This window comes from Camellia sinensis, chromosome 4 (assembly GCF_055761805.1).
Source record: "Camellia sinensis isolate YWXY chromosome 4, ASM5576180v1, whole genome shotgun sequence".
NCBI classification, from domain to species: Eukaryota; Viridiplantae; Streptophyta; class Magnoliopsida; order Ericales; family Theaceae; genus Camellia; species Camellia sinensis.
The window spans coordinates 140,101,889-140,113,649 of record NC_138964.1 but is presented as its reverse complement, the minus strand read 5'-3'; the positions used below and the strand labels follow the sequence as shown (position 1 = coordinate 140,113,649).

Genomic DNA, 11,761 nt, shown 5'->3' with positions numbered 1-11,761 from the left:
TAATTATATCAAACTTTTATAATTAATTATATTTTTATCAAACTTTAGGGGAGACGAGTGTAATTTACTCTTTTTTAAAATGGACCCAATTAAGAAACTTGTAAAATTTTGTTCAGATATAACTGACTTTTTGTGTTCATAGCCGAACTAATTCACATTTAATAATTCACAAAACCCTAAGATTATGAGTAAAATTTGTCTATTTGGCTCATTTTTTTAAAAAAAATAGTATAGTCAGTACAATTAATAAGCTCCATCAAGTACTAGTTTTATGCCAATTTCTAACAAAATGTAGCCCAATTGAGTGACAAATCCAGTTTGTTTTTATTTTCAAAAGCATATAAATAGCAGTTACAACTTTGACAGTGGAATAAGATGCTATTAATAAAACCCAGATCATTTACATATACAGCACAACTCAATCTTGTATTAAATGTGTTAGTATAATGCTATCGAGGAAGAGATTAATTCATCAAACTTTATTTATCAGCAATTTTTTTAATATTTCTATATACTTTATTTTCAATTAAGAGTGAGATTCATTAACATAACATAACACATTAACTCAACACAAACACTAGATATGAACACAAAATCACATATCACCGCTTACATAGATATTTATGATTAGTTTCCTTATTTAGAGATAATTAATATAAAAAAACAAAAAACAAATAACCTTATTTGGTTTCAGAAAATCGAGCATACTTTTTAAAAAAGTGATTTTTTTTTTAAATTTCTAGTTTTGGTCAAAAATTTTAATATTTTAAGAAATTATTTTTATTTTAGATACCTTTAAGGGATATTTACCAATAAATCTTATCTCACAAACAGTTTTACCGATTGGTCATAAGGTTATTTCTATTGTTCTGATTAGTCTTATTAGTGGGAAAATATCTTACCAGTTGATCCTATTTCCTTTGTTTAGTAACATTGAGTGGTCAATTATATCCTTCTGTGTGTGTGTCGTGTGACATACATCATGCCAAGGTAAAAGCATAAAGAGCCTTAGTGTACTTTGTTGATGTGTGACACCCATTGTGTGTGTCATGTGACATACATCACTCCAAGACAAAAAGCATAAACAACCTTGTGTACTTTGTTGATGTGTGACACCCATTGTGTGTGTCACGTGACACTCCAAAGCAAAAAGCATAAAGAGCTTTAGTGTACTTTGTTGATGTGTGGCACCCATTGTGTGTGTCATGTGACATATTGTGTGTCACGTGACACATCCTCTTAAAGAGCATGCATCTAATAACATCTAAATGAGGGCATTAAGGTCCGTCAAAATATCCAAGGACTAAATGGTTTATTAGAAAAAAATTTGAACCAATTGGTTCATAAGTTTAACATTTGGCATTTATTGGTAAATCTCTCTACATTTAACCTAAATATCTTAAAACGTATAATATATATGAAAAAAAATCTTTACAAAATTCATCAAATACAAAAAATAGAACATATATTTTTCTATTCTTATACATTTATTAAATTTTAAAAATATTTCTTTATAAATATTTTACTTATAAGGTGTCCGTGCATCTAAATTATATACATTTACAAAGTAAAAAAATTATTTAAAATATTAAAAATCACTAAAAATTAAAAAACTCAATTTTTAAAAAATACATCAAAAAAACCAAACTAAGTTGAGTAGTATTTAAGAAAATTATGAATTAGAATAACAGGGAAAAACACGAGGAGAAGAAAAACTGCTACAGGTGGCCCCACACCATAAAATTTTCCACACGGCTCCAAACTATCAAAAAAATAATTTTCCACAAGGGAGTCAAGTCCACACGGCCTGCCTTTATATAAGTCACCACCATCCCATACCAAGTCCTCCCAGAGCCACCACCCAGCACCACCACCACTCTCCGCTGCTGCTGCCGCGGCCATGGCCGCCTTCTCCTCTCTCCTTTCTCTGCTCTCTCTCTTCACCCTCCTACTCCTTGCCCGTGCCAAGCCCAATCTCCACCGTTCCGACCACGATGCTCTTTCAATTGTCCACAGAGAATTGGGCATCATCAAGAGTCAACGCTGGGACACGGACAGCCCCTGCACCTCCGCTGCCGGAGTTTTCTGCGAGCGGAGGATTGCAAACCATTCATATGTTCTTCGAATTACTCGAATTGTATTGAAATCTCACCAACTTGTCGGAATTCTATCCCCGGCGATTGGGGAACTATCCGAGCTCAAAGAGATTTCTCTCCCAAACAACCACCTCGTTGACCAAATTCCATCCCAGATTGTCGAGTGTCGAAAACTCGAGATTCTGAACCTCCGGAACAACCAGTTCTCCGGCAAAGTCCCACTGGAGGTCTCGTCTTTGGTCCGCCTCCGCGTCCTCGACCTCTCGTCCAATAAATTTTCCGGGAATTTGAATTTTCTCAAGTACTTTCCCAACCTGGAAAAACTATACCTGGAAAACAACTTGTTTTCTGGGAAAGTACCGGTTTCATTGCGATCCTTTCGCAATCTCCGCTTCTTTAACATTTCCGGGAATAGTTTCCTGGAAGGCCCAGTACCGGTAATGAAACGGGTTGAGTACTCGGGGGCAGAGTTGACGGAGAGGACCGCTATTCCAAAGCGTTATGTTTTGGCTGAGAATTCCACGACACGTAGTAATCGTAATGCAATGTCGCCTGCACCAAGTCAGAGTTCGAGCACCAGTAACATCGCTCAAGCCCCCGGGCCAGCAGCAACAACATCAAATAAGCATAAGAAAAGCAAGAGGAAGGCGGGAGGGTGGATTCTCGGATTCCTCGCAGGAGCACTTGCTGGGAGTGTCTCTGGGCTGGTATTTTCAGTCCTATTCAAGCTCATGCTTGTTTTGATTAGGGGCAGAGAGAAGGAATCGGGTCCGGCAATCTTCAGCCCGCTAATCAAGAAAGCGGAGGACTTGGCATTTTTGGAGAAAGAAGATGGACTCGCATCGCTTGAAGTCATCGGAAGTGGTGGCTGTGGAATTGTTTACAAGGCGGAGTTACCGGGAAGTAATGGAAAATTGATAGCTATAAAGAAGATCATCCAACCCCCAAAAGATGCAGCAGACTTGACAGATGAAGATAGTAAGCTTCTGAACAAGAAGATGAGGCAAATCAGATCGGAGATTCAAACCGTGGGTCAGATACGGCACAGAAACCTTCTTCCTCTGCTAGCCCACGTGTCCCGGCCTGACTGCCATTACCTCGTATACGAGTTCATGAAAAATGGCAGCTTACAAGACATCCTGAACCAGGTTTCGATTGGGACTCGAGAGCTTGATTGGCAGGCTCGGCACAAGATCGCAATTGGGGTGGCTTCTGGGCTCGAGTATCTCCACACAAGCCATTCTCCGCGTATAATTCATAGAGATCTCAAGCCTGCAAACGTACTTCTTGACGATGACATGGAAGCTCGAATTGCAGATTTTGGGCTCGCAAAAGCAGTGCCCGATGCGCATACTCACGTTACAACCTCCAATGTTGCGGGAACTGTTGGGTATATCGCTCCAGAGTACCACCAGACATTGAAGTTCACAGACAAGTGCGACATATTCAGCTTTGGGGTACTGTTAGGAGTTCTGGTGATAGGAAAGCTTCCATCTGATGATTTCTTCCAACATACATCAGAAATGAGTTTGGTGAAGTGGATGAGAAATGTCATGACTTCTGAGGATCCAACCAGAGCAATTGACCCGAGACTGATGGGGAACGGGGACCATGAAAATATGCTCCTCGTTCTTAAGATTGCTTGCTTCTGCACTCTCGATGATCCGAAACAGAGGCCTAACAGCAAGGATGTTAGGTGCATGTTGTCTCAGATCAAGAACTAAGAAAGCTACTAAATGTTGTATAAGTGTAAGAATAATGATGCATATAGTATGTGATGAAGAATGTTTTTTTTTTTTTTTTAAACAATCAGTAGAAGGGGAATAAGGGAAGTAAAAGTCGAATCTGGGCATTGCATCGGATAAGGGAGTGCCTCATTCAACAAACAAACCCTAGGTCTCAAGTAGAACAGCTATTTGTCCCCATGGTATAAATGCTGTTGTATACTATATAAATGTTGTAATGCAAATGTTGTTTTGCTATTTTTTTTTTTTTTGTCTTCACTAATAGAATCCAAGTGTTTTCAGCAATAATTTCAGTCAAAACACATCTATTGCTTTAAGCTCTGTATTCATTACATAATCTGCAATAAGTTGCTTGTTGAAACCGAAGTTTTTAAAGGCAAATAGGTAATGTGAGGTGTTTTACCCTACTTGAGGCGAGGTGTAAGCTTTAAGGCCTCAAGGTGTAAGTTTTAAGACATTGAGGCGTAAGCATTTCAAATTCTAAATTTTTATATTTAGTAAATAATTTAAATAGTTTAAAACAATAAATAAATACATTAAAATTAAATATAAATGTGTAAATACTTTTCTACTCAAGGCTTACTGTAGAGAAATAAGTTTTACTTTATTAAAGGTGAAATTGGTATTATGTAGTAATTGAGTTCTCACTGAGCATTAACTATGTTTTTTCTTAATTAATTATGTACTTAATTTTTCTTATGCGTAAAAAGCATATAAGATGTACGAAAAGCGCATGTCTCAAGATTGTGTGCACAAGCCTTTGAGAAATAAAGCTAAAAAGTTCAAGTCTTAAGGCGTTTTATTTTAACCTCGCCTCAAGGTGAATATTGAAGTGAGCTTCAGTAAAACATTTTAAAACTTTGGTTGAAACTGACTATGAATTTTGTATTCATTACATTACATGCATCTAAGTTGGTTTTTAACCTCGCCTCAAGGTGAATATTGAAGTGAGCTTCAGTAAAACATTTTAAAACTTTGGTTGAAACTGACTATGAATTTTGTATTCATTACATTACATGCATCTAAGTTGGTTTTTAACCTCGCCTCAAGGTGAATATTGAAGTGAGGTTCAGTAAAACATTTTAAAACTTTGGTTGAAACTGACTATGAATTTTGTATTCATTACATTACATGCATCTAAGTTGGTTAGTCTCAAGCTGACTTTGAATGTCCATATTATTTTTATTTATTTATTTCTTAAATCTTTCTTAGGAAACAATTTCTTGTACACAAGTCAGAGTATACAATGACAAACAGCAATTATAGCCTTTTTTGTACGAGGCAATTGTAATGGGGACCGAGGCGGCCTAACTAGTAGGCTACTTAATTCATCGTCTAAGGTTGAATAAAAAAAATCTTAAAAATAATTTATCGTCGAAAGGCTCAATTTTTCAAGACACAATAAAATAAAATTTTATTTTAATATTTAATTTAGGATCTTAAACTATGAACAGTTATTTTAAAAGAGAATCGTATCTATATTATATTCATATTAAATATTGGTATACTTCAGACACATGAATTCATATTCAATACTCTCTAAACGTATCTTATAGTTAATATTAATTTTAAAGAGTAACGGATACTTTTCAAACACTTCATATCCAAATTATTTTTACATAATATTACGTATAATTGTTAAAATGAACACAGTTTTTCAATATTTTTTTATTTCTTAACGAAGAAGAAAATAGTGAAATTAAATTAAAACCCTACCTTTTCAAATTTTATCAAATAAATGTATTCACTAAAAATAAATAAATAGACTCTTGACTCTTAAACTAATTTCTAATTCATAATGATTTCTCACTATTCTCCGAACTAATGCATAATATAATATTAGAAATTATAAAAAAATAAAAATAAATATAAAAATAATATATATATATATATATATATATACTTATCATATCCTAACCATATCTGTATTCTAATTTTTTAGATTTTCAAAAAATCTTAAGTCGCTCCTATAATGGGAATGGAGGAGCGAAGTAGCGGAAAGCCACAGGCGCAAGAAAAGCACCAAGGAGAGGAAGAAGTGGGCCTGCCCCATTGATTCATGAATTGCCTACAATATTGGCACTAACTTCCAGTAGCTAATAACATGAAGTAAGAGAAGAAACACAAGTCATATGTCTTTGATTTCTCCTCTAATGTTTCCAAGTGAGGAAAATTACCAAAACTTCCATTATGACAAAATCTATCATAATTCTATATGAGAAACATTCAAGCTAGAAGAATGATGAAAGTGTTGATCAAAACTTCAATAGGAAGAGATTATTTGCTTTATTAGCGAAGTAGGGTCAGGGAGGCATCAACCATGCGAAATCATGACATGTGCTAGCACAGCTCTAGGATGCTTAGTGACAGAAATTTTATTTCGAAGTCTAATAGTGCCATCCAGATTGTGAAAGAACAAAGAGTCGCTCTATAACAGTGAATTACAATGAGAGCCAGTTATTTTGTTTAAAAATCATTACCACAGTGAGTCATCTTCTCGCTTTTAAGCATATGTATTTCCACATGCTTCCTACGCCTACAAAGGAAGACTTACGAAGGAAGGAAGACATGGACAACTAGGGCTGTAAACAAACCGAACCGAGTTGAGCCGAGTTTTATTATGTTCAAACTCGTTTATTAAGATTTTAATGAATTCGAGCTAGAGCTCGAGTTCAATAAAAATTTAACGAACCGAACTTAAGCCGAGTTGATTTGGGCCTGACTTGAGCTCAAACCTATTCACGAGCCTTAATGAGCTAAAATTTTTATAAATTCATACTTGCATATGAGACTAAAATTATAATTAAAACTTTAATTATACAATTATATATACAATATATATAAAAATACTAAAAAAAAGTCACTATTTTACTAAAGTAATAACGACAATGCTACGTAGCTCAAATTTTGTGGCTCAAAAGTGGCTCAAATGGCCAAAACGACGTCGTTTTGGCCATTTGAGCCACTTTTGAGCCACAAAATTTGAGCTACGAGACATTTTCCAAGTAATAATATCTACTACCACTATTATATAAATGTACTATCTAGAGTTAACTATTATTTACATTTATATTTTTTAAATATATAAATAACATATTTATCTTATTTTTTTATACATATTTTTACATTATTTAATATATAAATAATAAATATTAAACGAGCCAGCTAACGAGCCAAGCTTTAGAATGTTTAGGCTTGTTTCTTAAAAATTTAACAAGCTGGAGCTTGAACACAAAAAAAAATTTAATGAGCAGAGTTCGAACAAGCTCTTACCAAGCCAAGCTCGAGCCTGCTCGCGAACGGCTCTGTTCATTTACAGCCTTATGGAAAATGCAGAGAACTCCTAGCTTTCTGGCCTATTTCGACATGCTACCTACAGTTCCAAAGGAAGCAAGATACAGATAATACAGAGAAGCTGAATAAATATTACAAACAGATGTGATTATAGACAGTAGCCAGTCCTATCAGCAGAAGTCCAGTGCAACCCAAATCTAATAATAACCAGTTCTACTACTGCTGGTCAAAAAATGCAAATGTAAAAGGCAAAACATAAAAACAACAAACAATGTAGAAATTTATATGCAGGATATAAATGATTTCCAATCACATGAATACAGGCATAGAGAACAACAAAGGTTGAACGAAGATGTATAAAAAAAAAAAAAAAAAAAAACTAGAAAATATGTGTGGGTTAGTGAGGTTAGAGGCAATTGGTTGTTGACCTCTGGTAAGATGGCGGACATTTCAATGGCCTAAGATCACCAAAGGTGGAAGAGGAGAAGACTAAACTTAGAGAGAAAAGGGATAGCAGTGAGAGACCTTCAACACATTGCATATATTGTTGTAATGATTCTTGTTGCTCTTGTTATGATTGTGGTTGCACTTATAATGCCGTTATATAGACTCCAGGAATATTGGAGCCCAAACAACCTCAAGACAGGTGGCAAGTTCTTCTTGACTCAACAGGAGGGTGATATCAGCCCTACTAGTTGTGTCCTATGATTTAGGTCCTTTGGAAGGTTGCATCATAGGAGCTGCAGGTGCAAGTATGATATCTTGAGAGACGTATCATATATGCAATAGGTGTAAATGTAAGGTCAATGTTCCCTTCCTCCAAGCCAGGTCAAGGTGGAACTGTCACTGCAGAGAGACAGCTGCATGACCTTGACGATCCCGAGATCTTAGCCTCCAATCCACAATCCTCCAATGATCCCAAGAGGGAGTGCCTATGTCCTGCTCCCAATCTAGGCAGCTAAGGGAGTGCGTACATGGGTGAGCCCTTGCAGCTAAGTGAACATAGTTGAGCCAAAGGTCCAACTATGTTGCCATGGAGCTAGGGAGAGTGGGTAGAGAATATGTTTCTTACAAGTCATGAAGGGCCATGGAGAGCTCCAGGTGAGCCAGCTCTATCAAGGTGAGTTGTGATCCTGTTTTCATACTTGGTAGTGTGCCCGTCCCCGCTTAGGCTAGGCATACAACTCCAACTCATCTTGGTGCCTCAAGAGTTTGCCACGTGGATGTGTAATGATGATGACGTGACGCCCGTAGGGCTCACCACGTGCCAAGCACAATACAGATACCTACAATATGAACATTCATATTGATGGTTTGAACTCTGTAAGTTAATATTTACAAAACAAGATCTTCTATTTCTCACCACAATACAAAATGGGGTGCATTAACTGCTCTAGTTAACTTCCAAAAACACCTTTAGACATTTGAATATATTGAATTTTCAAAATCACTGACAACAAACAACTCCTAAGGCAGGATAAAGAAAGCACAAACCCACACATACAAAGGTCAAAATTTTGCATTCCTGGGTGTTCTGTTAAAAATCTAAAAGTAACTGGGGAAGAATCCTTTCCAGATGAGTTGCCTCTATTTTACTAACACCCTCTGCTTCAGCAATGGTAGCAGCACGTTGAACAGCCTCTAAATCAACAAAAAAAAAAAAAGTTTTAAAAGATATTGAGAAAATAATACAAAGAAATAGGCACATGCATTATAAGAAACATGGAAATTGTATTTAAGGCATGTAGACACCTGTGACAAAGACTCGAAGAAGTTCACAGCTCAGCTTCAGAGCATTTGCATTAGCTGCATCAGTGGATAAAACAAAAGGAAATCAATTAAAATCATGTGTATGAAATATATTTTTGTTGCTCCATAAGCAATGCACCTAGTGCAGAATATCAAATTCGGTGGCTAGCATAATGATATTTAATGGCGACTCAAAATTAAAGTGTTAAACTTGTATCATGAAGATCAAGAACCATTTTGTGTAAGAAAAAAAAAAATCAAATTTAACAGTAACTTATAGAACCTATTGCAGCAAATGAAACTCCTAAAGCATAGTAATCCTTTCCTTCAGAGATATTGTAATCACTGAAACCTTGAAAGATAGATTTTGGGTAAATGTGTTTGTGGAAAGCATATGCAAACTCGTAATTCATCAATGCATTATTGATTCATTTAACAAAACAAGAAAATACATTGAAAGTCAAAACTTAGATATAATGACTATGCAGATAATCAACTCAAAATCATGTTATGCAGCATGGATACCATTAAAGAAATTAAGGATTCCTTACCAAAGGTAGGACGACTTTTCTTGGATGTTCCAGCTCCTGCCTGTAAATAACAGAATTTTAAACTGCTAAGCATGACTTAATCTGCAAATAGAGAACAAGCTGAAAATGATAAACCAGATTAGCAAACAATGACAAACCGAAAATAAGGGTATGGAAAACCACATCGACACAAAAATAAATAAATATATAAAGAGGTTTATTGGTAGCCCCCTAAAAAAAAGGTATTTTCCATCTTTCCTTGACATCTATGAAAATTTCACATAATATAAGATATATATATATATTTTAAAAATTCATTAAGAGAGGCACCAAGGGGGTGCAATCCGTTTGCAAAAGAAACTATACCATCTATACATCATAATGCCTATTCAAATACCTCTACAAAATCCAAAATTTTGTCCACATACGGATTAACCATACTTGACAACCAACTCTCCAAACCAAACTAAGCCTTTTGTCCCACTCAAATGGGATTAGCTACATAAATCATTTTTCGCCATTCTGCTTTGTCAAGAGCTATATGCTTAGTTAAATTAAATAAACTCGTATCTTTTTTTATATTGCATCTCATGTCAATTTAGGTCTTCCCCTCTCCCTAACATTTTCATTTATGTAGATCATATTACTCTTCCTTACCATTGCATCTATAGATCTTCATTGTACGAGACCAAACCATCTTAATCTATTCTCTCTTAACTTATCTTCAATTGGTGTTAACTCCTACTATTTCATGAGTATATTCATTTCTAATTATATCTTTCTTAGTCTTACCAAATATCCATCTAAGCATTCTCATCTCAACTATACTCATTTTATAAACAACATTCTATTCCGTAAAGTATCACTGGCCTTATCATTGCTTTATAAAAAAATTCTTTCAATTTTTTTGGTATGTATCAATCACATAATATGTAGATGTACGCCTCCCCTTGAACCAACCTAGTTTGATTCTATGGATCACATCGGCTTCAACTACACAAAAATATAAATTAATTTACTCTTTCCCCACAAATTTGAGTCTTTTTTGCCAACAAAAGTCTGCCTATTCTTTTCACCCTACACTACCCACATGAGATCTAGTGGAACCAAATCCCAAGCCTTCCTTCTCCTCCTCCTCCTCCTCAAGCAAGCTCCTCTCCAACTCCACCATACTCTTATGAAACATCCAAAGAAATGCCAAACATGACAAGGCTCAACGACGACACCTCCCAAGCCACGTCACAATGAACAAGAAGATGACTAATAGATTTTCAGACATGCTTGCACAACTTTGTAGGTGCAAGATAAACAATCATGGTGTAAACCATAACTAGAATAATTCCATATATCAGACTTTACAGATTACATTCATTCATACACCAATTTATTATGCATTCACAATGTTGTCACATCATTACACACTGCACCGACAGATTAAACATCACATCAGTCTCAGAACTGAAAACAACAGAGAAAGAAAGTTAAAATGTTGAGAAATGCATGGAAAAATTTACCTCTCCTTCCATAGTCTCAGTGCCTTCATTTTTCTCGCGCTCTGCAGAGAAACAATACAAATTTCAGATAACAATAACAATTTGAAGAATATATATATGTATATATGTGTGTGTGAAAATTGAATGAATCAGATCCTAACGGCGAGCTCTACGATTCCATACGAGCTTGAAGATTGCATGAATCAGATCCTGTGATTTACATAAACAATTTGTCAGATATATACATATATATATATATATCGAGAGAGAGAGAGAATCAAAAAGGGGAGAATTAGGGTTTTGTTTTACGGGATCGAAAGTGTTGTCGTCCATCGGAAATTTAAGAACAAAACCGATCGATTGATGCAAAATTGAAAGTGTTGCTGTTACATTTGGGGAAATTAAATACACACCCGATTGACCACATCAATTTTTTTTTTTATCAAATTTAAATTTAATAAAAAATTAACATTTTTTCTATTTTAATAATTTCATTGAATGAGTATTAAATCGAAAATATTAAAAATATTTCACCCAATTGAATACGTTTAAGACCGTTCACCCAATTGAATACGTTTAAGACCTTTCATTATTTCACTATCATAGTTATTGCATTTTCATTATTGGATGGTTTCTAGATATCTCCTGAATAACTTACCTATTTGCAAAAGTTTATGAAAAAATTAAACTGGCCGGTCGACCAATCAGACATCCTTCTAGTCATTTGCCTGGTCGACTAGTGTTTTGATGAAAGTTCAAAATATTTCGTTGGAACACTTAATATCAAATGAAATTTTTACTCAAATTTAACAAATAAAAAAATACATCGTTAGAGATGCTCTTACGCAGCCTGG

At 35.1% G+C, this 11,761-nt stretch overlaps 2 protein-coding genes across 3 annotated transcripts; one reads left to right on the top strand and one right to left on the bottom strand.

Moving 5' to 3' along the window:
* Window positions 1–1,582: 1,582 nt before the first annotated feature.
* SOBIR1 (Leucine-rich repeat protein kinase family protein) lies at window positions 1,583–4,078 on the top strand. The gene has a single exon (XM_082866318.1). The coding sequence runs from the start codon at window positions 1,901–1,903 to the stop codon at window positions 3,818–3,820; it is 1,920 nt and encodes a 639-aa protein (XP_082722444.1). The 5' UTR covers window positions 1,583–1,900; the 3' UTR covers window positions 3,821–4,078.
* Window positions 4,079–8,537: 4,459 nt separating this feature from the next.
* LOC114312193 (centromere protein X) lies at window positions 8,538–11,381 on the bottom strand. Of its 2 annotated transcripts, none has more exons than XM_082866315.1 (6): window positions 11,217–11,381; window positions 11,069–11,117; window positions 10,929–10,969; window positions 9,436–9,475; window positions 8,888–8,941; window positions 8,538–8,776 (listed from the first exon to the last, which is right to left on the bottom strand). In XM_082866315.1, exons 1-6 carry the CDS (start codon window positions 11,238–11,240, stop codon window positions 8,673–8,675), a joined length of 312 nt encoding a protein of 103 aa, XP_082722441.1. In that variant the 5' UTR covers window positions 11,241–11,381; the 3' UTR covers window positions 8,538–8,672. The 2 variants fall into 2 exon arrangements, with proteins under 2 accessions (XP_082722441.1, XP_082722443.1); XM_082866317.1 differs by having other exon boundaries at window positions 11,081–11,117; window positions 11,217–11,338.
* Window positions 11,382–11,761: the final 380 nt, after the last annotated feature.